Source organism: Scardinius erythrophthalmus, assembly GCF_964197995.2.
Source record: "Scardinius erythrophthalmus genome assembly, chromosome: 3".
In the NCBI taxonomy this organism is placed as follows: Eukaryota; Metazoa; Chordata; class Actinopteri; order Cypriniformes; family Leuciscidae; genus Scardinius; species Scardinius erythrophthalmus.
This window is the reverse complement of record NC_138223.1, coordinates 25,364,997-25,390,871: the sequence shown is the minus strand read 5'-3', so window position 1 is coordinate 25,390,871 and position 25,875 is coordinate 25,364,997. Positions and strand designations below refer to the sequence as shown.

The 25,875-nt window shown below is 37.7% G+C and overlaps 1 protein-coding gene across 1 annotated transcript; it reads left to right on the top strand.

Annotated features, from left to right (window-relative positions):
- Positions 1–2,685: 2,685 nt before the first annotated feature.
- ppp1r9alb (protein phosphatase 1 regulatory subunit 9A-like B) lies at positions 2,686–25,721 on the top strand. Its single transcript, XM_081359989.1, has 18 exons — positions 2,686–2,846; positions 3,764–5,854; positions 12,596–12,728; positions 12,825–12,945; positions 13,078–13,182; positions 13,516–13,744; positions 13,835–13,951; positions 14,043–14,096; positions 14,185–14,414; positions 14,628–14,724; positions 17,065–17,200; positions 17,400–17,554; positions 18,601–18,919; positions 19,039–19,096; positions 19,867–19,938; positions 20,065–20,269; positions 24,357–24,545; positions 24,636–25,721. Exons 2-18 carry the CDS (start codon positions 3,932–3,934, stop codon positions 24,810–24,812), a joined length of 4,320 nt encoding a protein of 1,439 aa, XP_081216115.1. The 5' UTR covers positions 2,686–2,846; positions 3,764–3,931; the 3' UTR covers positions 24,813–25,721.
- The last annotated feature ends 154 nt before the right edge of the window (positions 25,722–25,875 follow it).

Below are 25,875 nucleotides of genomic sequence, written 5' to 3'. Positions count from 1 at the left end.
ACTATTACTGCTTGTTTAATCTTCTTCCCAGTTGTTATTACATGAAGTGACTCGAGTCAGTTCACATGGAATCCCACTGTACCTGCCAGTAACTTTCCAAGAGCCCTGAATGTCAGCCTGAGATGAAAAACAAAGTGTTCATCTGTGAACATGTCTCTGGTTTGGGCCTTAAAAACAGACAAGCAAAAGCTTAAAAACAAAAGCAATATGCTTAGATAAACTGTGCACTATAATGGAGACTTACTTGTCTGAGTCTGAGAGCTTTTACAGCACAACAGTTTTGCATTAGCAACAGGAAAAATGTTGTCTTTGTTTTCTAAAACTTTAAGATATGAGTCTTTTGTAAATAAAAGAGACTAAATATAGCTTTAAGTGGGAGTCTTCATTGTTATCAGTGTTAAGTGCGTGATTAATTATGAACAAACTGTAGCAGGCCAAAACGCGAGGGAAACTTTAAGTTCTAAATTAAGAGTTGTAAATAGATCACCATCTGTGTCTCTGTAGTGCCATCACCCCTCGGATCTCTCAGAACAGCTTACTATATAAAGTCCTTCATGTATATATCCAGCGCATACATCTGATCCATGGAGCTGAGAGTATATGGAAATGTGAGATTCCATGGTTAACTTTAAATGTGATCTCAATGTATTCATTAACCAACTCCCCCATAGCATATCTATTGCAAATAATTGTTTCAATAAATATTTTGAGATTTCATTGTGTAGGCTGGTTGTCCATACAGAGATAAATAGAGAGATAACGCCTATTGTCATACTGGGATGGTTTATAAAAGAATTCATGTTGAAACTTCAGTCCAAGGTTTATTTATATCCCTAATGAAGTCAGATAAACTCTTACAGCCAATGACATATGCTTGCATGTACAATATACATCAATTCATCGCTGTTGAAAAAAATGCAATAGGAAAACCGAGCTTTGAGTGCCTATGTGTTTTTTTTTTTTTTATCAGAACCATGTGTTCCCCTGATTCAGTGTAATTAAATCTGGCCATCAACAATGTGAGTTTTTATTTATTTTTATTTTATTTATCATCTCTCATTTGCTTCAAACAAGATTTTTTAATTGTGAAGATGCAGAACATTCAAGCAACAGTTCATTTCTATATATATGCGTGAACTGTACTTCAGTTCTAGCTAATTTCATCGAATCTCTCTCTCATTCTCTCATCCTTGCTGCCTCTATGATTGGGTGATATTTTTATAAATCTAGGTCCTGAGGCCACCTGGGGAAAACAGCACCAAATTCAGGCCATGTAACAAACCCGGGCCAGGCGAAAAAGGACTTGGACGATGATGCGTCATATCATCACAACTTTCCACAAACAGAAACAAAACACAGGTCATGAAATAGTGAAACAGGACTAAGCTTAGCAGCATAGGCTAAAGACACCTGTTTCATTCATCAAATCTGGATTGAGATGTAAAGCTTTTTTCCATTGGAAAGGAATATCAAAGATATGGTAAGTGTCCCTTTTTTTCCTTTTTCCCTCTTTCATTTGCTTCTGTTTTTTTTTTTTTTTTTTTTTTTTAATAAAGGAATGCATCCGATTACATAACAAGTATTGTGGGTTCAGTTTTCTCATTGATGTTGGGATAAGAAAACATCAGAGATCTCTAAGAATGAACCTCGTGACACAATTTTTTCTCAGGATCAGCAGTTTGTTGCTATTTCCGAGGGACCCAGGACCCTGGAAAATGTTTATTTTACATCAGTAATCACCATGGAGTTTTAAATGGAACTGCATGCTTCAGTTATCCTGATTGTCATAGTGAACAGCGGATCAGCAGAGATAATCTACTTTCAATATGTAGTTACAAAATGCCATCTGTTAGAGGCTTCATATGGTCACACATTACACTGTAATTTACAATGGAACACAGTCCACACCAAGACAAACAGAAGGAGACAAAATGTCTAGCAAAATGGTTTATCGTAAATCTTCACGTCATTTTATTGGCAGTTTACAGTGTGTAGTGAACAGTGTTTTTGCCTGGTTCTCTTTTCTTTTGCATTATGCTCAGATTTGTTTGTGTTAATGACATTTATCTGCAATGCTGTTTCAGTCCTTCACTCCTCCTTTACTTTCAGCTCTTTTTCTTTTCCTTTGTCCTCTGCTCCACTCATCTCATCTCAGAAGCACTAAGAGGGTGACCTACTTGTAATTGTCAGCGAGATTAAACTCAGATATGGCTGCTATGTCCCCGAAAATGCTGGTGCACTGGAACCAGATTGATGATTTGAGATCCCATAGGTGTATTTCTTAGTTTTTTTAATATATGTAGGCTATTAAAAGAGCTAATAGTGTGATTTTTACCTTCACACTATTATTATTATTATTTTTATTATTATTTTAATTCTTCACTCAGGGAGGATTTGGGTGTCGTTTTAAAACCAGTGTATCTTTAATAAATTTCAAAAGAACGGTTCCTATACAATTTACCAATTTTTTTTTTTTTTTTTTTTTTAAATATACATTGTCTATAATAGGCTACATTATTAGCCCCTAGTCCTTATCTGGATTTAGCTGTTACTTTATGGATGAGATTACTGACTTTCCCACGGTTTTCCAAGTAGGCTACTTTTTTTTTCTCTACCACTCCGTGCGCGTGCTTGCCTGACTCGCGAGCTCCGGAAAGAAGCAGCGGGTATGACGCTGAAGGAGGGAGCGCGCATGTGGGGATAAGGTTTGTTGAGCTGGTTACATACACGGAGAAAGACATGTAGACTTCGAAGAAAAGAATGACGACGTCTAACAAGTTTGTGATTGTTCTGGCTTTGGTTGTGGTTTCTCAGTTCTTCCTCAAGTCGGAATGAATGAAGTTCAGGTAGGTTTAGACTCGTTTATCCGGTAGTGTTGTTTTTCAAAATGTAGAGATAAACTTCCTTACTTAGCCTACAGAAACTTAAACTTGTCAAGCTTCATTAGAATTGAAGTCGGTTACAGCAGTCAATGGGAACAGATCGACTGTCAAAAAAGAGGGAGACATGATATGATTTGGACACCTGCTACCTGTAATACAAAAAAAGAATTCAACATTTTAAGAATGTAAAAAGAAAAACCTGTCAATTGGTTAACGGTAAGCTTAAAATAATGTTTTGTATTATTTTAATATGCATTTTTTTTCTGTAAATGAACAGTATGAACAATTTACGGACAAATATTTAAGCTATGTTTTGGTAAAAAAGTATGAATAGCCTTGGTAACTTATGAGAAAAGGGAATTCTCCGAATTCCTTACATGAACCATTAACCTTCTACATTTGTTTATTTAGCCTATGTTGTTTCTTATTGTGTTATCAGTTAGTGTTTATGTTAGATTTAATGTTATTTACCTAATGTTAAAAGCAGTTTAGTGTCTTTTTGTGGATATCAGTGTACTCTGTCATGTTAATAATGGCCAAAATCGCAGAGGCCTTCCATCGCCATCTGTGCTAGTTTCAGTACATTTTACAATATCAAAATATTTTATTCGATCATTTAGATATAGATATATTACACTTATATATTACAGTTTCTTGCAACCTCTGCTGGCATTTTTCTTACAGTAAATTTAACAAAATATTTACTGTGCAACATGAAAGCGTTTGAGAGGGTGTTAATACTGAATCATGCATTTACACAAAACACTGATAGCCTATAAATAGTGTATAAAATACATAGTTGGGTAAATGTATTGAGAAGAGAGATAATTAGCTGATTTAAAATACAGACTGACAGGTTTCTTGATTTCTCTCTGCTGTAGGTAAGAGCGATTGACACTGTGTCAGTCACTCGGCAACATCTGTGTCTGCAATCTCAGCCAGTGTGAATGAGGACGTACTATGCACCTGGATATACACTGTTTTTTTAGTCCCAGTTTTATCTATTTTACGTACTGAAATCTTCAAATCTGTTCTTTTTATCTGTGATCATGATTAAAAGCGAAAACAAAAGTGAACGGGCACTGAGAAGTGCATCTCCTCACAGGAACGCCTATAAGTCAGACTTCCATTCCATCAAATGCTCATTTGATGGGAGCGCATCAATCAGCTCGACTTCTCCCTTCTCTTGTGGAGGCAATGAGACCCGTGGCAGACCGTCGGGCGACAAAGTGAGCAAAATAAAAAATATGTTCTTGCAAATGGATGAAAAACAGAATCAAGACAGTCCCAATTTCACCAAACCTACATCACCCAAATTTCCACTGGATTCCACCCCTTACAGATCCAGCCTGAGTAGCGTTTCCAGTCTAGATTCAGCCTTCTTTGAGGCACGAAAAACAGAGGATGTTTCCATTGACAAGGCAGCAATGGCTGAGAAGTTCTCAATGACCAGAAAGCTGTTTGAGAGTGGCCTTAAAGAGCAGTCTCCAACGGAGAGATCTGCCTCTGTTAAAGTTATCTGGTCCCAACCATTTGAGAGACAAGACAGGAAAGTGTCAGTTACTGGAGAGAGAAAGGACAAACCTAAAGAGCTAGAGGGACAGGCAAACGAAAGGGAGTATGAGGAAAAAGGGAGAAGCGAAAGTGAGACACCATCACATAAGCTGAGCGTGTCCATGAATGCCGGGCCAATATCCAGACGTCTGGAGAGTTTTATGTTGGACAGTGATAGTGAGTCACTGTCAGCAGCTCCCTCAACTGAATCCCACAGTCCCATAAGCCATTCCCAGTCACCCTCTGCTGCTAGTGACCATTCTGATCCCCCTTCATCACCAGACAGCTGTAGTTCCCCAACCTCTTATTCACTATGGACTGATTCTGAAACATGTTTGCCCAAGTTAAATGGTTCAGATTCACACAGTACCCCTTTAAATGGAGTCTGTACGGAGAAGACATTACATAATACTAGTTCCACAGCAAAAGAACATAATAATGAGTCTTCAGAAGATAGCGTCTCCTCAGATCCCACCCTTCTGGATACAAGCGAAAAGATCCATCACTCGTCTACAAGGAGTACCACTAGTCATGGATCTGTAGAAGAGGATCCTGCACATCAACAACAGCAAGTTGAAGGCAATAACTCTGAGAAGGTTTCTGGTTTGTCCACAGTCAGAGCTGAGCTGGTAGTGGTGAAGACTGAATCATCCGAGAGTGAAGGCAATGAGGAGGAACATGTTGAGGATGATGTTTTTGAAGAGGCTGGAAAGGAGAACCAATCCCCAAATCACAATTCTGGGAGGGTGTTGACCGACAACGAGGAGCTACAATTAACATTCCTTGTGAAGGAATCAAAACAGAGCGTTAAGGAACATGAGGAGGGATGGAGGGCGGGTGAGGAATCTGTACAGACTGGAAGAAAGGAAGACCATAGAGGGGAGGGAAAGTTTCTTGAGGAGAACATAATGGAAAAAGAAGACGAGGAGGAGGAGGAGGAGGAGGAGGAGGAGGAGGAGGAGGAGGAGGAGGAGGAGGAGGAAAAAGACAACAAGGAAGTAGAATTAAAGACACGCCGAACTGAAGAGGAGCCCGTGCTGGAGACTGTTATGAAGGAAAGTGAGCAGAAAGCTATTGATGTTGAAGATAAGGAACAGCAGGATGAACAGAGGAAAGGAGACGATGAGGGACTAGAAGCTGTTGAAGCTATAGAGGAGGACGATGATGAACAAGACATGGAATATGACGTCTTATCAGGAAAAGAGAGGCAACAGCAAGATAATCAGTGCTTGATGGGGAAAAGATCTTTAATTTGTGGTATTGAGAATGCAGCCTTTGTGGATGACAAGGACAACAGGACCGATTTGGAATGTCAAGTGAAGGAGGAATCCCAGGAATTTGAGGAACTTCCAGGGCTCTCTGATGAGGAAGATCTCAGTCCAAAGAGAAAGATCAAGTTCTCTACAGCACCAATCAAGGTACAGTATGTCTCAACTAGTCTTACTATTTGGTAGAAACCTATAAATTAAAGAGTTTAAAGTACTTCAAATTATTTTTTATTCAGCTTTAGCATTTTTTTTCTGTTGGTTTGTACTCCCTCTGGAATGGTTTAGAAGGTTTTCGTTAGAACTTGAAGGAATTAGCCTGCCGGCAGTGACCCAAATCTGTTTGCACATTTACCAGATGCCCGTGGCTCAATTCGGTCACCACCTTAACTCTTAATTTTATGAAGCATTCTTATGGTGGTACTATTGCAGCTACAGTATTATTCAAGGTTTATATGACAAGATCCTACTTGTTTGAAGGTATTTGGCACCCACGTCTTTTATTTGTTTTGCCTCAAAATACAGAAACACTTTATTTTTTAGCACAAGGAATATAGCTTACCTGTCTGAGACAATTAAGAAATTATTCTTAATTGTGGCTTCACCAGTGGTTCTGGATCAGTGTAAAATATGATCTGCCTGGAACATTTAAGGTAACCGCTCTCAACAGAGGTCATGCCTGAGCTTGCATCAGTTCAGGCATGTAATATCCTATGTCTCTCGTGTACTGACAGACTTTTTTTTAACAGAGAAATGTGTAAGGACTTAATTCCATATCTTAGAAGCTTTACCCCTGGCCTCAGTTGATATGACTCAAAAACGAATCGTCATGTAACAGACAAACACGATTCTCCAAAACAGACCATTTACTGTAAAGGGATTACAACATATGTTTCCTCACTAAAGCTGTTCATAAAGACTGACTGGTGAGTGAATTTAATCTGTTAGCATACAAGTGATTGTAGCTTAATATTGAGGTCAGCATCAGAATGCACATTCACATAATCAGATTCAAAAACAAACACTATCCAAAAATTGACAGCTCCAGTCTGATTGGCTGGTTTCGAAACCATTTTCAACAGTCCAACTGGTATAAAAAAAAAGTAGTTAAGAAGGTATATGTTGATGATACAGTGAGTAGATAAATTAATCTCTCTGTGTATTTGGTCTTTGTTTACAGAACAAATATCTTAACATTCTTAAATCAAGAGATGTCTTCTTTTCTGAGAAATGTATAAAAATTAAGTTTATGCTCTCAACAAGAAAAAAATATCATAGGATAAGAAAACAGGTTTATTTTTCCTATCCCATTGGAAGTTAGATTTTTTAACTCACTTGATTTTGATAACTTTATTGTGCATCTTTTGTTTGAGGTGCTTAACAGATATTCTCAAGCAGAACTATGTTTGTGAATCATGTCTGATTTAATTGTGTTAATTTTTAACACAAAGTCTACATGGATTTCTACTAATTTATTTGTGTTAATTTCTAACACAAAGCCTACATAGATTTCTACTAATTTATTTGTGTTAATTTCTAACACAAAGTCTACATAGATTTCTACTAATTTATTCTGTGTTCTTCTAACTACTTTGACAATGCTATGCAAATTTGATTATTTAATTATTTGATTAATTAGTGTTAACTTTTTTCCCATTGTATTGTGTACACTATTTAAGATAAACCTGCCCTAAACAGCACATAAATACAAATCGTATAAAGTTTGTTGCTCTATATGTCTTTTCTGGCCACAAGAGACTTGTGCTAGTAAGTACAGATTTTAATATTTTAGTCATATAACTGATCAAAGCAAAACACACAACTCTTTGATCTTCATCTGTCTGAGACCAGGCACTGGGTTGCATAAAACAGAAAATGCATTGTGCTGTCATTCATATGTCTGACTTTGGGAAAGTGGAATGCTTTAAAAGGGTCCTGTATAGGGACGGACAAGTCTCCTGTGTGTGCCTGTGTAACTGCTGTTCTGTGGAAGCTCAAGCCTTTGCATTTTATTCAGAGTACAAATCTATTATTCTTTTCATTTGTGAGAACAAATGAAAGAAAGACAAATTAAGTATGTTACAGTGCAGTAGGTGGCAAAAGTCCACTGTTTTGCCCAAAAGACCAGTCAGTAACTATTGGCTGTATGTGTGTTTCATTCCCCTGTGGACTGCAGTGGTTCTCAGCACTCTTAAAACATCTCTTAAGTTTGGAAACCAGGTCATGTATTTCTTCAGAGCCTCACAGACTGAAGATGCCATGGATTTATTGTCTGGGTCAGAACATACCAATTCAGTAACATTTCAGATTACCATAGCTGAATGTTCAATACGTCCGACATCCCTTCCTCCTTGGTGTGCCCTCTTTGAGCATGTGGATTAGGTCAGTGTCAATTCGCTGTCAGTGTATTTATAGCAGTGGGATGAGCAGCAGTTGGTAACTAAACATTTGTCTTGCACTATGATGTGTTTTCTCTCTAAATCAGGAAGCACAGGTCTCCCTATGTGTACATATCATAGTGTTCCAACATTTTTTTCCCCCTTCACCCTCAGGATGAGCCTGTTTCTTTATTTGTGGACCTCTTGTGTTGACTCATCCTGTTTCCCATATATATAGGATCCGCAGGAAGTGAGTTGCCTGTCTCATATAGGTTGCAAATGAGGATTTCCTTTCAACAGATGTTTGTGTTGGACATCTTTTGGACTTTGATGAGACAATGGGCTTTGAATATTAGCTCATAAACTCATGGTTTGATCCCAGCTGTTCTAGACAAAATGTGTTGTCTTCACAATCCATCTTTAAAGCAGCACTATGCAGCTTTGCCGATTTCTTCGCTGTTTTCTCGCGGGTTTCTCTATAGAGCTCCCCCTACAGTTTCGGAATAGATATTTGACAACACTGTTGTCAAAACTAGTTGGCGACTCTCCCCCCTCCCATCTTCTCCCGCTGGTCATGTGCATTTGTTTTCAAAGAACCCGGTGAACGCACGGAGCCATGTCCACTGAGGTATGTATGATACACAGAAGGCTAGCAAATAAATGTTTAGATAGTGTATGTGTGCAGTGCCGTAAAGCAATTCGTTACATCGCGAGACCTGATATCACGCGATACTGGGCGGCCCGCCGGCCAAAAGTTGCAAGTGTGGTTTTTCGGCTCACAGGCGCTCGGGGGGTGCGAGACGACCACCATTCAACCCGAAAAATGTCATATAACCATTCCAATGACTCCGAAGCTTTTCAAATTAAGCTAAAAAAACTGCATAGTGCTGCTTTAATCCAAAAATGCAGATCCAAAAAGAAAATTCTTTAATCATTTACTACGTTTCAAAGCTGTATGTTTTTTCTTTTTCCTTTGGAACATAAAAGATTAATTTTGAGAAATGTCTCATAATTTTGTGTGTGTGTCTGTGTTTTGTTTTGTTGTCCATACAATGGAAATCAATTAGTCACCAAAACTCAATTATATATTGCTGACTTGTTTTTATTGCACACCAACTTGTTAACAACCATTTTTAAAGGAGAACTCCGGTCAATTTTAACATTGAGCTCATTTTTTTGTACATTTGAAGTGCTGTCAATACAGAGAACAACGACAAAAATCGGTGTTGCCCACACCGTGTTATCCTCTTTTTAAAATTTGCACCTTGTTGACTTCAATGGGGCAAGTACTAAACCTGCTTTTAGCCTCTTAACATCCTTGATGTGTCATTACAAGTGCACAGAAAATGTGAGTGATTCCTTCGGGGTGAACGCGGGTTAATATGTATGTCGATACAGTAATCGATTGTCGAGTTCACACGCATAGGTTTAGTACCTATGATCACGCGCGTGAACTCGACAATCGACTACTGTGGTCTCGACCGAAAACAGGAAGAAAATACAGGTATGTGCGCTGGCTGAATAAACATCATTTTTATTCATATCTTTCACATCTACTGCAGTCAGATTCACTCGTGTTCACTCTGAAGGAATCACTCACAATGGCTGGGCACTTGTAATGACACATCAAGGATGTTAAGAGGCTAAAAGCAGGTTTAAAACTTGCCCCATTGAAGTCAACAGGGCGCAAATTTTAAAAAGAGGATAACACGGTGTAGGCAACACCGATTTTTGTCCTTGTTCTCTGTACTGACAGCACTCCAAATGTACAAAAAAATGTTTCCTAATTAGAACATTTTTATTCTGTAAGAGTTCTGATGATATTTTTTGATCATACTGTTTTTATGTCATTCCAACTCTGGCTTTCAGTTTTGATGCTCAACCTGAATGCTGTGACATCTGTTGTTTCTTCCTTATTGTAAGTCATAGTTCCCTGACAGTCTCTCTCAGTCCCAGTAAGAAATAGTCCTGTGTTCTTGCTAAAAAGCCACAGCTTAAAGGAGTGAGAGAGGGAGGGAGGGAGATAGAAAGAGACACTGTGCTTGAGCAAGTTGGGGAAGAAAAGGACATTGTTCAGAGGTGCACGCTTACTCCATGACAACTAGAGACATTAGACAAAAGAAAGTAGAGAAAATAAATGAAAGAAAGGGAATTCTGGGAATGTGGTCTAGAAAGAAAGATTGAGGAAATGATGGGTGGTGGAAGTAAAAGTGAAATGGTACAAGAAAAGTAAAATGGAGAGGGAATACTGTTACTTTGCAGTGTATAATTGATTCATAGGCAGTGTTTTCCTTCTGTTTAATTCTGCTGCTGTACGCAGTCTAAGTCTGGTGCCAGTATTAGAAATCCATACCATTGACTGACCTGCTTTTTAACTGCCTATATGTCAGCCTAAACTAACCACTAAAGTTCTGTGGACATGTCATTCAGCTATAGTGCCTTCATAAAGGTGTGGTCACATTTGCTTTGTACAGTAAAATACTGCAGGTAGAATGCAGTCATCTCAGTAGGAATCTGTCCAATCAGGAATTTTGCGCAAAGTGAAACAATTCCTCATGCAGTGTATAGCATGTGTAGCATCCCCAACATGTAGCAAAAAAGTTCCCGCAAATATTGTCAATAAAGCCGGCTTCCAAATCAATTATACAGACAATTATGTCTGTAAGGCAGTTTGTCCGAACCACTGTGCATCGTCAGGTGTGCCGTGGAAAATTATAAAATTCCAAAAAAATAAGTAAAAATAAATGCTACAAATAAGAATATATCATCGCTGTCAGGCCAAAAATCATAATTTTTGATTTATAAAATCAATGCTATTTCGAAGAAAGCAGTTTCCCCAGAGCGTAAGCTACTACGCAATGTCGAGAGAATGTCTCAAAAGAGAACCACAATACCAATTTCGACGACACAGTGTTTAATTTTTTAAAAGATATGAGGTTTCCGCCCGACAAGGACGAAATGTAAATTTGTTGTTTTATCATCACCAACAACATCAGAGCTACCTACAGTATATGACTTTATTGTGTTCCTACCTGACTTAAGCTCAAGTTTCACATTAAATGTGAGTACTACTTTAATATAACATCTAGCTTTAAACTACGATTTAAAGCAATGCATGTTAATGCAAGTATGTTTTATTTTTATATAGTGGTGTGCCGTGGCAAAAAAAAAAAAAAAAGATTGGGAAACACTGGTGTAATGAAATAATGTTTCAAAATCGTGATTAAAATGGAAATCGCAATATTGATTTATAAATTGTGATAGTATTTTTTTGTCCATATCAGACAGCCCTAGCCTTAGCAACAAAAGGCATGCAAAATGCAAAATATAATAAAAGTCATCCACATGGCTGTTGCACTGTATTATAACTGTTGTTGCTTTATGTGTGGAACAGCACATCATTTAAATCATTCTTTAACTAAAAATCTTGATATCCTCCCTAATTCTTCTTGCCGTGATCACAAGAGTTTATGAGAGAAATAGTGATGTCTGATTTGTGGACTAATCACTCTTAAATCAGATCTTTTCAAAGAAATGTTTGGTCAAGTTCACGAAACTGATCTGAATGATTTGTTCACAGATCAGATAGACTCAGTTCTTGAGTTCAGCTCAATGAATGGTTTTCCAGTCTTAGCTGTTAACAGCTCACTGAAGAGAAAGATAATCAGTGAGTAATGGCTTGAATTTCAGTCTGTTCCTCACAAAAAGTACTTGCATCTCTTTTGAAGACTTGGCACATAGAGCGGGACGGAAGTCATATGGACAAATTTTGTGGTGTTTTCATGTATGTTTTGAAGCTTGAATGCCTCATTCCGTATTCATAAGTATGGGCAAAATTACTAAATTATGCTAGCTTCACATGCTATTGTAATTAGCGTAAATATGAGTTTCCTAGTAGGAAATTAGACATGAATGCCCTCTCAAGTCGTATAGGCTACTTCTAGGAAACTCAGAGATCATTTTGAGTTTGTGAGTTGGGCATGCCATAAACTTTAAACCACACCAGCTATATCGCCTTGTCTTGCTGTTAAAGTAGTGCATATTTTCATAACCTTTTGAAGCATATTGTATGTTTTATACACAGCAAAAATAGCTTATATTGACCAAAATTCCAGAACTGTCAGCAAGCTGAATATCTAGGCCATATAGCAATTTATGGTTGTCAACGAATGGGACACTTAATTTAATTTAAAAAAGATTTCCTCAATAATTAAGCAAGACTATACCTGGTGCCCTCTATGATTCCTGCTCTTTCCGACAACAAAGCACTTAAACGCAGCAAGCTCATAATCACGATAGCATGTAAAGGCAGCATTAACATGTAAAAGTGGGCAGTCATAAACAGGAAGATTTATGAATGACTATTTTTTCACAAATTATCTGGGTGGACTTTTTCTTATCAGAACATAGTGTTACATCAACATAAATTGTGAAATCAATAAATCACTGATTCATGAATTCATTCAGATGTGGGTGTGCATAGGAGTGGTATTTAATTGTTTTTGCTCTTTCGCAGGTGTACTTTACCTTCTCTAATGAAGATTATGATCGCAGTAATGATGATGTGGACCCTGTGTCTGCATCTGCTGAATACGAGCTGGAAAAGAGGGTTGAAAAGATGGATGTTTTACCTATAGACATTCAAAAAGGTTTCATTTACACTTTTATCCAAAAATGTGTTCCTGAATTTACTGTCAAAACTTGCATGAGTACTGTATTTTGAGGTGCCTTTTTTGTGTGTGTAGGTAATGATGGCCTAGGAATCAGTATTATTGGGATGGGGGTTGGGGCAGATCAAGGACTAGAGAAGCTGGGCATTTTTGTGAAAACCATCACAGAGGGAGGTGCAGCTCACCGGGATGGACGGTAAGAACTTGTCATATTTCACTTATGATATTCAGAATTAAACCTTCTGTGTGTGGTAGTGAACAGTGTGACTGACAAACAGATTCTGGTGATTCTGTATCCAAATGAGCTTTGGTGTTTTTTTCTTAACAGAATTTGGGTAAATGATCAGATTGTGGAGGTAGATGGAATCAGTCTGGTTGGTGTCACTCAAATCTTTGCTGCCACCACTTTGAAGAATACCAAAGGTCTGGTCAAGTAAGTATTGAGTCTTGACACACCAAACTAAAGTTAAATTGAGTTGTGTGGAACTGTAGCTAAAGTTCAGGACCAGTGACACTGTAGCTTTCAAGCCCCACCAGAAATTAGCTGTGATCTCACACTATTGTGCAACTCACTCCAGGTTGCTCTCTAGAGATTTTCCCTGTTCTACCTTTACTGTACGTTATGGACAATGAACATGTATTACCTATTAAGAAGGAAGTGTCGAGTAATGATTCACCAGGCCAAATCTAATCGCATAGTCAGTAAAATACCGAAAGGTTCATAGTCCCAGAATCTCATGAAGGAATTTTATGTCCTCCAATGCAGGTTTCTCATTGGCCGGGAAAAACCAGGAGTGGAGAGCGAGGTGGCCCGTCTGATCAACGAGACTTTACAACACGAGGCAAGCCCTGAAAACAATGAGCCAAAAGATGAAGACCATTACGAAGCCCAGAACCATCAGCTACAGGATGAAAACCAAATTTCTCAAATCCACGACCAATATCAGGATCAACAGGAAATTGTGCCACTAGCTGAAAAGAGTGTTGTGCAACAGGTCTGTGAATTTAACATATAAAGATAAGCTTGTTGTCATGAATAAATGAGTCACTAAGTCATTGTTGGGCCCATATTTGGATTGATACAGCATAAACAGAAAGAGACTGATGACTTGGCACAGGAAGTGTTTTCACAACTGAGGAGCCAAGGCATTGATCTACCTGAAGATATCGATCCTACTGAGCTAGAACAAAAATTCAAAGAGGTATAATGTCAATTTGCATCTATTTACAAACACCTTATTCATCATTGTTAAGTGCTCACTCTTCAGTCTCACTTGAATTCTATTTTTATAGCTGCAGATAAAACACAGTATCACAGTCACAGAACTCAGTCAGTTGAGAGAGAAGGTAGGATTAAAAATGCTATTTTTTATTAATTTAATAACTTCTGGACCTGGAGAGCTGTTTAACTCTTTATGTGTATATTATTTCATAGCTGCAAGTGAGTGAAGCAGAACGTAAGTCTTGGGAGACTCGAGGTGCAGCTCTTGAAAGGAGTGTTGAAGAGAGCAGAGAGCGCATTGAAAAGTTGGAAAAACACTGGCTTGATGCTCAGGCCCTCTGCAAAACCATCAACCAGCGTTTGAATGAAGCCCAGAGTCAACATGATTCCCTGCAACTCAAATACAATAAGACCCTCACGCTTCTACAGGAGCACCAACAGAGGTGTGTTTGAGCATGTAATGTGTCGTCATAGCAGAATCATTCTGGGAAGTGTTGGTGTGGCATTCTCAGAAATGTACTGATTTGCGGAAATATGAATCAAGCTGAATTATTGGAAATTCGTATGCTCCAATCAGCAATAGATGAGACAAGAATCTTAAGCAGAAATGCATTTTGTCATGCTTTGTTAATGGGGGGGCTCTTCTTGACCTGTAGAGAGTCTGAATGTGCAAGGAAAGAGGCAGAACTGAAGAGAAAACTGGAGCAAAGGGAGGGAGAATACAAGAGCAGTGTGAGGCAATTACAGCACAAGGTAAAACTACATCCTGTTCATGTTCATTTCTCTTCTTTTGAACATTGTGAGGCCACAAACATTAATATCATTCTGTTGTGAGTTGGGTATATGATTGAATGTGGTATACTTGTGTCGTCACCTTTATTTTTATAGCACTTTATACAATATAGATAGTTTCAAAGCAGCTTTACAGTGATCATCAGGAAAAGAAAAAAAAAAATCAATGATGCAAATATAGTTCAATTTGACTGTAAAGCAGTTCTAAAAAAAGTGCTTTAATGTTCATTTAGATCATCAAGATAATTTTAAACAGACCTGATCATTCATTAAACTGGTAAAGATTATCAATTATTAAATTAGTTCAATTCAGCTATAAAGCAGCTCTGCAGAAAACGTCTCGAGTTACGACTGTAACCCATGTTCCCTGAGAAGGGAACGAGACACTGCGTCGGTTACGACACTTTGGGGAACGCTCCCCAGCGTAGCACCTCTGAAGCATGAGTGAAACTAAGCCAATCTTGATTGGTTTTGCATCATGACGTGTGACGGCATACACGGAAGCTACAATGGGACGCCGGCACACAACAGCGTCAGCTTCTGTGATGAAGCAAGTCGCTCCCAAGCAAGGGAAGGCATGGCGGAGGGATGCAGTGTCTCGTTCCCTTCTCAGGGAACATGGGTTACAGTCGGCACCCGAGACATTCCCTTTTGAGGGAACTCGAACTGCGTCGATTATGACACTTTGGGGAACGAGTACCCACTATGCCACAACGAGCCCTGCCTGTCCCAGTGTCCAGCTGCATCGCACACTTCTTTGATCGGGGCCCCTGAAAGGATGTCTCTAGAGGACGCCATGCCTCTGGTTGAATGAGCCCTCACGGCCAAAGGTGGGCAAACTGCGCACCTGATAAGCCATAGATATAGCCTGAACGATCCAGTTGCTGATGGTCTGTTTAGATGCGGGAAGCCCCTTCTTGGGCGACCCGAAACACACCAGCATTTGGTGTGTTTCATATATATATATATATATATATATATATATATATATATATATATATATATATATATATATATATATATATATATATATATATATATATATATATATATATATATATATATATATATATATATATATATATATATATATATATATATATATATATATTATACTGTCTGTATATATATATATATATATATATATATATATATATATATATATATTATACTGTATATATATATATATATATATATATATATATATATATATATATTATACTGTATATATATATATTATACTGTATATATATATTATACTGTATATATATATATATATATATATATATATATATTATACTGTATATATGTGTGTGTGCTTGTGACTGACAGACAACATTAAATAAGACACACATGACAGAGAGCGCTTGCTGAAGAACAGAAAGCTGACGCTGTTGTGTGCCGGCGTCCCTTTGCAGCTTCCGAGTATGCCGTCACACGTTACGTCATGACGCAACACCAATCAAGATTGGCTTAGTTTCACTCATGCTTCAGGGGGCTACGCTGTGGGGCGTTCCCCAAAGTGTCGTAATCTATGCAGTTTGAGTTCCCTCGAAAGGAAACAGTGATGTCATTGCCCAGTTCAGTTCTCATCCAATAGTGTTTTTGTGCAGTCAAATCAATAATATTGTTGAATATTAAATGTCCCCAACTAAGCAAGACAGAGGCAACAGTGGCAAGGAGCCCAGACTCCATCTGGTGACAGAATGGAGAAAAAAAAGTAGGTGGCTCTTTTAGAAAAGTAGAAATACCCTAATTACTCCAGTACACAAAACCCTATGCAACTTTCCGTTTCTGACGCCTGCTTTTCACGGAGAAGAAAAGAAGTCAAATAGTATTTACGTTATCATAAACAGCAGTTCAGATTTCTGTATGCGCTATGGTGTTCATCAAACAACACCAAATACAAGAGTACAGAAGAGACATTCTGGATTCTTCCCCTACTATCTAACACTACTAACACCTCCTTAACACACATTAAAGGCGGTTCAAACACAAACACACACACACACAGACACATATATATATATATATATATATATATATATATATATATATATATATATATATATATATATAATTTTCGCACCAAACATTTGTCTTGGTGTGAACAGGTCTTAGCCTCTGGTGGTTAAAATCATAGCAGAAAATGTTTGCCTTTTATACCTGATGCTTAAGAGTCATGAATACACATTTATTTAATTATCAGTTTAAGAAGCATTTAGTGATTATAAGAAAAAAAGAGAACAGGATAGAGTCTTATGAGTGTATATGCAGGTAATACTTCTTTGCATTTCTCAGATAGCTTTTCTGGAGGGCCGCACTGGATCAAACCAACCCGAAGAGTCTTACAGCCCTGCAGGAGAGAGTCAACCTAGCAGTCCGACCTCCGGTTCATCTGAAAGAAACGGACTGTCTACAGACGACCTTCAATCTGGTACAAAAGTCCAATTATTTATTCTGGGAAAGCTGGTCAAAATAAAGGACTAACAGTTGTATCTTGCTCTAGTTACTCTAGTTTATTTGGCTTGTAATACCTTTATTAATTGTTATTTTGTCTGGAAAATATTTACACAGACTAGCCTGAAAGTGTAGTCTTTTCTGGTTTTGAGATATTGGTGTCTGTCGTTCCTCAGATGCAGACTGGGGAGATGTTCCTCAGACGGCTCGTCTGGACTGTAGTGTCTACAGAGCCAAAGCTAAGCTGGCACAGGGATCCCAACGCAAGCGGCCATCTCGAAATAAACTCAGAGAGTCAGCAAGAGGCTCCCAGGCACCTAGCCAATCACAGGTACGTTGAACCGCAAACATTTAAATACCTCACAGAGTTTCATTGCAGGTCACATAATTGTAAAGTTAAAGGGATGGTTCACCCAAAAATGAAAATTAGCCCATGGTTTACTCACCCTCAAGCCATACTAGGTGTACATGACATTCTTCTTTCAGACAAATACAATCGGAGTTATATTAAAAAATGTCCTTCCTAATCCAAGCTTTATAATGGGAGTGAATGGCCGTTGAAAATTTGAAGATAAAAATAACAAGCTTCCGGCAGACGACCATGTATCGTAAGCTTAGACACCTCTTTTGCGGTTTAAACAAATAGGACTGTGCAACAAACTGAAGCTCCTCTTCTATTATATAGAAATCCTCGACATTTCTCTTCAAAATTTCTAATTCGCAACCAGTGTTTTATTTTGCTCTTCCACCGTAAATCAATGCGTATGGCCGTCTGTTGGAAGCTAGTGATTATAGTTTATAAAGTTTTAAATATGGGTATTTTCCTTACACAAATGCATGGCTTCACTTCAGAAGGCCTTTATTACCCCCTGGAGCCATATGGATTACTTTTAGAATGGATGGATGCACTTTTTTGGGCTTCAAATTTTCACTAGCCATTCACTGCCATTATAAAGCTTGGAGGAGACAGGACATTTTTTTAATATAACTCCGATTGTGTTCGTCTGAAAGAAGATGTCATATACACCCAGGATGGCTTAAGGGTGAGTAAATCATGGGCTAATTTTCATTTTTGGGTGAACAATCCCTTTAAACTAGCCTCTCCTGTAGGATTTAAAAGAAAGTCTCACAATTTCTTAAAGTGTAGATGAATTAGACTTGTTGTTTTGGGAAAATAACAGTGTGGTCTGTCCTTCTTTTTTTATTCTTTTTAACAAGATTTTCCAGGTCCTTAAGGAGGAGCCTTTTGAGTATTTAATGCTGTTATTTACAAATATACACTTTTCAATTATTGCAATTTTGCAATAATTGAAATTTGATTTCTTCAAATTAAAGTTTATCAAATTAAATCAAATGTACATTTTATCTCGTTTATAGGAATCTGTGTGCATACAAGACAACAATCAAGAAAGAACAAACAGTGAAAGAAGGCGATCTTACCTCGAGAGCCTAGCCATACCCATCCCATCTATACAGTTTGGTCATGACCAAACAGGTGAACCAGGCGGAGGCGATGTATTCATTCAGAGCCAAACACCCCAAGGAGGCAGCAGCACACAAGCTAGTCTGTCTCCACCTAAAGACTCTTCTACCCCTCAGTCCCCATCCTCCTCACAGTCCTCCTCTAGTCTATTTCTCAATCTGAGAAACAGGAGGAGCAAAGGCAAGGAGCGCAGCAAGAGCAGAGCGAGCAGAGGTACAACCATAAAAAAAACTTCTCCAATGTTTTCTTGAAGTACTTTTTCTTTATATCCCCTACTACCACTGGTTTACCTGCTCAGGCTTTTGATTTTTTATTGTTCTTTCATTTTTCAGATGAAGAGAGTGATGGTTCACCAACACGAAAGTCCAAAAGACGATTCCCAGATTTCAGGTATGGCCTGGCAAGCAACTTGCTCTTGTGTGCCAATATCGGTGATATTACAACAGGGAGTAGATGGGCCACTTGTAGGAAAATTAATAGGAGAAATCATACAGCTAGAAGTCCCTCCCTCCTTTTTTTTTTTTATGTTGTTTTAAATTGGTATTGCTTTCCACTGTCTACAGAACACTAAAGAAGAATTTTGGAAAAAAGTTTTTATGAATGTCAATAGGACCCAAAACTTTCAGGCTCCCAAAAATGTATTGAGAATTTAATCCATACAACTCGACTGGTATATTCTAAGAACCTCAAACGTCATGATATTTGGTAACAAGAGGTGCGAGAGCATTGACGTTAATGTTGACATTTGAGCTTTGTGTTACCGTATTTTTAGGATTTTAATGTGATTTGAGAGTGAATAAAGACTTTTTGATCTGCACATTATACAAAGTGATCATGTCTCTTCAGGAGACTTTGAATATATCGAATCATATGTATTATATTAATTTCTCTGTAACTTTGTCCCTTTTGGACCTCATTGACTTTCAGAATATGAACAAAAAAGACCAAATATTTTTCACAAAATATTTTGTTTCATATAGAAATTTAATGTGAAATTTAAAGGCATTTAATGTGCATGCTTTTATTATTAAGCATGATTTAGCATATATTTTTAATGTAATTTTTTATTTCAGAGATTTCTTTCACCAATCAAGTACATGTAAAACACAAGAGAATTTAACAGTTCTGACTTGTGCTCTTTCTTTTGTGTTGATCTGTAGTGGTATCCGCAGGTCTGGAGGCAAAGGCAAAAAAAGGGAGAGCATCACACTCAGAGGATCTGTAGGGAGCAGGTTTGAATATTAAATGTCCTAATATTAGCCTACAACATGTACTGAAGTTAAGTTTAAAATCATTACAAGTCTATAGGTCTCCTCTGATATATATTACTTAGAATGTCTTCTGTTGTCTAAACTCAGGGGATCAGGAGACTTACTGGATGAGTCAAGCAGCAATGTTTCCCCCTCTGGCTCCATCTCTTCCGTCCCTTCCTGTATGCCGTTTTCCTGGTTTGGGGACAGAGAGAAGGGAAAAGAGAAAGAGCGAGAGAAAGAGCGTTCTGCATCCAGCTGCAGTCTTCCTCGTACTCCTTCAGAAGGATACATGGAGGATCGTACAAACACGGTGAGTAGGGACCAGATGATGAGACGTTTTTTTTGTGTAGACCCTAAGATGTGTTTTTCATAACTGTCTTGAGTAAGAGGAAGAGATTAGTTAACAAGTTGTGTCTTCAGTAAAATTGAAAGCATTCATTTTAAAGTCCACATGAAATCAAAATTGACCATACTTACTTTGTTTGCCTAAATTGATAGTTTTGTGGTGAACAATTCATCCATGCAAGTCAATCCACACAAAAAAATTTTTGGCTTCGTAATCTTTAATCAAAATCTGAAAATGCCCCTCCCCTCTGCATTGGAGGACCTTCCCTGATGACGTAGACTTGACGGCTTGGTTTGGGAAACGCTTAACCACTCCCCTCAAACCGTTAGTCTGTTATGAGCAGAGATGGAGAGGTGGAGCGCTAGAGTAAAACCATGCCCTCTGTTCAATATTCCGTTTCACTGGGAAATACGTCACAACACTGGAGAAAAGTCGTTTGCAACTTCCGGTTCACGCAGACTTTAAGGTGGTTCATTAGGTTATACCCATTTAAAAGGAATTCAGTTTGCGGTTGGTTACATTCATTTAAGGTTAATATTTAAGCAATCCCATAACATTCAGCCTTTGATCCTAACAGGAAGTGAAGTTGTGTAATTGGGCATATTCTGAAGGCTGTACTGTACTGTTGTGGTTTTGAAAAGACATTTACAAAGTTTTAGGATTTTCTTAAAAACAAAGAAACTTTATTATTATCAAAGATTCTGCAGTATTAGGTCACTACAACTCCTTTGTACAAAAGGTCAGATGTTCTTGCTTCCATTGAAGTACAAAGATGCTCTTGAAGAATTCTCAAATCATGCAGGACCCCGCTGTATGTAATTTTGTTTATGCAGAATGTGTTTTTCGTGACCTCTTCTTTCTCAGACCAACCACTCCTGGCCATCTCTTCTCTTTCATTCCTTAGATTTGGTACAGTATGCATTCAGTTCCCCAGTTCACGTGTCTGTTGTGTGAGGACAGTAGTACGCTTAGTTGATAGCAGTTGCTACTAACCCTAGTGGTCTCATTTTTGGTGTGGTTATGTTTAAAGATGAAATGCATCATTGTAGTAAAGGCATTCTTACATAATATAACCTTTGGCCCACACTGATAGAGCTCAGTCCTGTTTCATAATGGAGCATTTCTATGGTTTGTGTTGGTTCAGTGATGTAGTTTGTATCTGAGAATGTACCCTCCCCTAGAAGGGAAAGATTGTTCTTGGTAGTTTTCTTATAACTGTATTTAATAAAATTTTAGTCATCCATTATTTTCACTATCACATGCATGCTAGTAGTTGTAGTGTGCGATAGCGCTCCATTACCAGCTCTCACAAGTAATACAAAATAGTTTTGTGTTTCTATTGGTTTTGGTTTCTGGAACTGTTCTCCACTGGTACTGCTTCCAAGGCACTGAAGGTAATATCACTGCTTGTCACTGCCCCATTTTTCCAGATTCAGTTCAAACAAGCATTCAAGAGAAGAAAGTAACAAAGCGATGAATATAGTAAATAAATGTGTCAATGACATGATTTTTTATTTATTTTTTCAGTTACACTTTATTTTAAAGTGCCCTTGTTACGGTGTAATTATACAAAAAAAGTACAGAGTAATATAAATTACCAACATGTACTTTGTTTAATTAGGGTCAGAGTTTGGTAACGGATAGATGTGTAAAATAAATGTTACCCTTTCTTTCTTTCTTTCTTTCTTTCTTTCTTTCTTTCTTTCTTTCTTTCTTTCTTTCTTTCTTTCTTTCTTTCTTTCTTTCTTTCTTTCTTTCTTTCTTTCTTTCTTTCTTTCTTTCTGTATAATTAAATTATAATTGATTATTTTTGGTATTTGTGGGAGGGTGTCATAAAGCAGAAATTGTTCATTTTAATTCATTAAAATATTAAATGTATTAAATAAATAATGAATTAAATAGAATTTACATTGATATCAGTCATTTTTTTATAAATCACTTTTTACCTTTATTTTAAAAACTTTTTGCAAAATGTTTTTACCTGTTTACATGTGTTCAGGGTATAAGTAAAATATTTGTTCTCTTTTTTATTGTTACAACATTCATATCATTAAATTTACATACATTTGTTTCATGAACTGCACGTAAACTATATTTTTAATTTTCTTCACTTTAAAAATAAAAAAAGAACAGTCTTTTTTTCATTGACCCAATTACACAGAAACTCTGTCTTGTTTCAAAAGTTGTTTTAGTCTGAACATTGAGGAACTGGTTAGATTTAGTTGTATTGATATAACACATTTAGTAACCCTTAAGCCACTAGCTTGATCTTTATTAAAACTGAGAAGAGCATGCTAATTCATACCAAACTTCCTTTTTTATAAATACTATATCTGTAAAAACTGTTTGTGAGAAAATCATTTGTGTCTGTTTGTATGTGTTTACGTGTGTATGTCCCCATGTCCTACTTGTTATAGACCTTATCTGTGACGGATGATTCGATCGCAGGTAGTCCTCGCTCTGTGTTGGCGGGGTTACTGAAAGAGCCCCGTCTCCTGGGGCGTTCACACACACATACCTTCTCCTCCTGCGAGGTGAGTGGCCGTGGGGTCACCACTGCATGAGCTATCCTGTAGTTAATGGTTAGCATTCGTCACACACTAACACGTATATATTTAATCAGCACTGAACGTGAACTTCGGGTTTGTGAGGTGTTTTGAAGAGGAGAGCAAGTATCACCGGTGGAATGTGTGTGTTGTGAGGAAGGAATGGAAAGAATGAGATCATGCACATGAGAAAGAGAGGTGATAGTTCAGCATGCATGTGTTTCTGTTTCACTTTTATAGCACAGTATTATAAAGATATGGTCATGTTAGTGAAATGTCAAAGAAAATTTAAGAGCAAAAATTGTCCATTGTCAAAAGTGTAGCAAGCAATGCATGATGCACAGCTCACACAGAAGTCATGAAGAAGTCTGTTGGTCAATGCGGCGAATTTGCTTGACCGACTTGAACTTGAGTGGAATCTGCATTAGGAACTTTTTTTTGTCCTCACTCGAAACTTCCAATTGAAATGACAGGATATCGCCTGCGGTATGTGGAATTTCCCTAATGATTGCAACAGTCTTTCTACGCCCTGTTGGTAAGATGTTGCCACAGGTAACATTATTTCACAAGTTGCGTTAGGCGTGTCAGTAGCTCAATGTTAAAGGAATTAAAAATCAATCATTACTAATTCCCCCTCATGTTGTTCCAAACCCATTTGACTTACTTTCCTCAGGGAAACGAGGATGTTCTGAAAAATATTCATACTGCTCTTTTCCGTCAAATTTCTCGACGGAAAATGGCTGGTGAATACCCAATTTTATCACCTCCTTAAGTTGTTTACTACAAAACACTGAAGAACAAATGCTTTTTAGTGTCATTGACATGAACAATAATTTCAGTGAATGTCTTAAATTTAGTCATATTCTTGAGGGCAGTACTCCAATACTTATGGTCCTTCCTATTTTTGTTCCCCTCTATCCTTTCTCCCTCTGCCTTTCTTCCTATATTGTCTCATCAAAGAAAAAAGACCAAAAATATAAATAAATAAAAATAAAAGTTAAACAATTGATTGATATATTGACGGATTTATGATGTTCCACTATTGCAAGTCACTTTGGAGAAAAGCATTCCCTAAATGCATAAATGTAAATGTATAACATCAGAGGATTCCAAAAGATTTTATGATTGATCAAAGGTGTTTTTTGTTCATTTATTGTGGAGCTTGGCGGCCCCTGGTCACTACATGCATTCGTTTTATTTAAAAAGAACTGTGAGAACATTTTTTCAGAACATATGCCTTCAGTCTTCAGTCTATCTTGGTCTTCTTGATGTCTTCCACTGTTTCTGACCTGATTTTATAAGTGTGCTCCAGATTCACAAGTCTGCCCTGGTAGGAATCTCCGTTGATCTGTTAACAGGCACTTTTAATTCAGGCACTCAAAATTAAAAGGAAGTTTGCTTGAAATATCCTGAAGGTCTCATAGGTTAGGCAGGTTGGTGTAGTGTAGTCTTTTGCACCTAATGACTCCTCAGTATAACCAGCATATGCATACTCTTGTTCTCAGACTCTTGATGATGGCCCTGCTCCAGCTGCAAAGCAATACATGTGGCAGAACCGCCCCCTTTCAGAGTGGACCAATCAGCAGGTCTGCCACTGGCTGATGGGCATGAACATGGAACAGTATATAGCTGAGTTTACAGCTAAAGGTGTGGATGGCCAACATCTCTTATGCATGGACAGCAGTAAACTTAAGGTTGGTCTGTGTATTATTATTATTATTTAATTTTTTTGGTTGTAGTATTGGTTTAAATAACATTACACTGAAATATGTGTTGCCTTCCAGGAGCTTGGTGTTTCTAGCCAAAGAGATCGTTCCACCATTAAGAGGAGACTAAAAGATATGAAGAAGGCTCAGGAAAAACTTGAAAAGCAGCAAGTTAAAAAAGAGAAAGAAATGGGGAGAGAGAAAGAGGCCAGGAATAGAAGCGGCCAGCCAACAAACGTTGAATCGGCCTGCTGAGGTAGTAACCAAACCCGTTCAGTCAAGAGACCGCAAATCCGGTAATGATAATGTGTGCTGATAGATTGTCTCGCACACACAGGTGATTTATAGACTGGTGAGAAAGTAACAACATGGTGGGTGAACACTAGAGGTCTTCTGCCAGTAAAGCCTGTAAATGCGACTTTAATAAGTTTGTCGTTTACATCTGTTTTTTGACACAACCCAGGAGTTAAAGAATCGAATCCTGTCTGCCACACTGACTTTTAACATGCATATAATGGCACTTTGAGAAAATGGGAGCTTTATTAATAATCTAATCATCCAAAAGGTTGTTTCATTGGCTTTAACTGAGTTGCATGTGTTGGTGCTGTACATGGTACTAAAAACGATTTTACTGCTGTCCACCAGAGGGCACCGATGTTAAATATGTGGCACTATGTAAACGATGTTGAGATTGTGAGTCTCATTCTTCAGAATTAAGTGGCAAATTATCACAAGCCAAGCTGCTAGTGCACAATCTGCACTTTAGCCAAAAGTCAACTAATAATCCGCGGGTGGATGTCTAAATGTGATGTGCACACATTCCCAGGGTTAGTAGAGCACACCGCAGGTATGGCTCCCTCTCCTAGTGTGCACTTTCAAGTGAACACTTCATCACCCTATAGACTTCTTTTTTTTTTTTTTTAAAGAATCATTTTTTAAATGTCTACTGTACATAACTTTTAGTAATGTACATTTTACTGCAGCGAGGAGAGCAATTCATTGTCTTCTATGTCACAAATGATGATTTTACATGTGTGTTAATAAATAAATATTTTACAACTACAGATTTTTATTTATTTTTATCTGTTTGATTTTAGGACATTTGTTTTGTAACTCATGACACATGCAAAGGTATTTCAAGCGCTGTCAATTAAATTATCTTTCAAAATAATTTCAGTTGTAACTTGATTTTGCATTCATTTATTCAGATGCATCAAAAATGTTGCATCACTGACTCTGCATGTCAGGCCCATTTCATGTGTAAATATGAAGATAATTTCATGTTGTCAGCTGTGGAAATCATTTATTGCCATAGGAT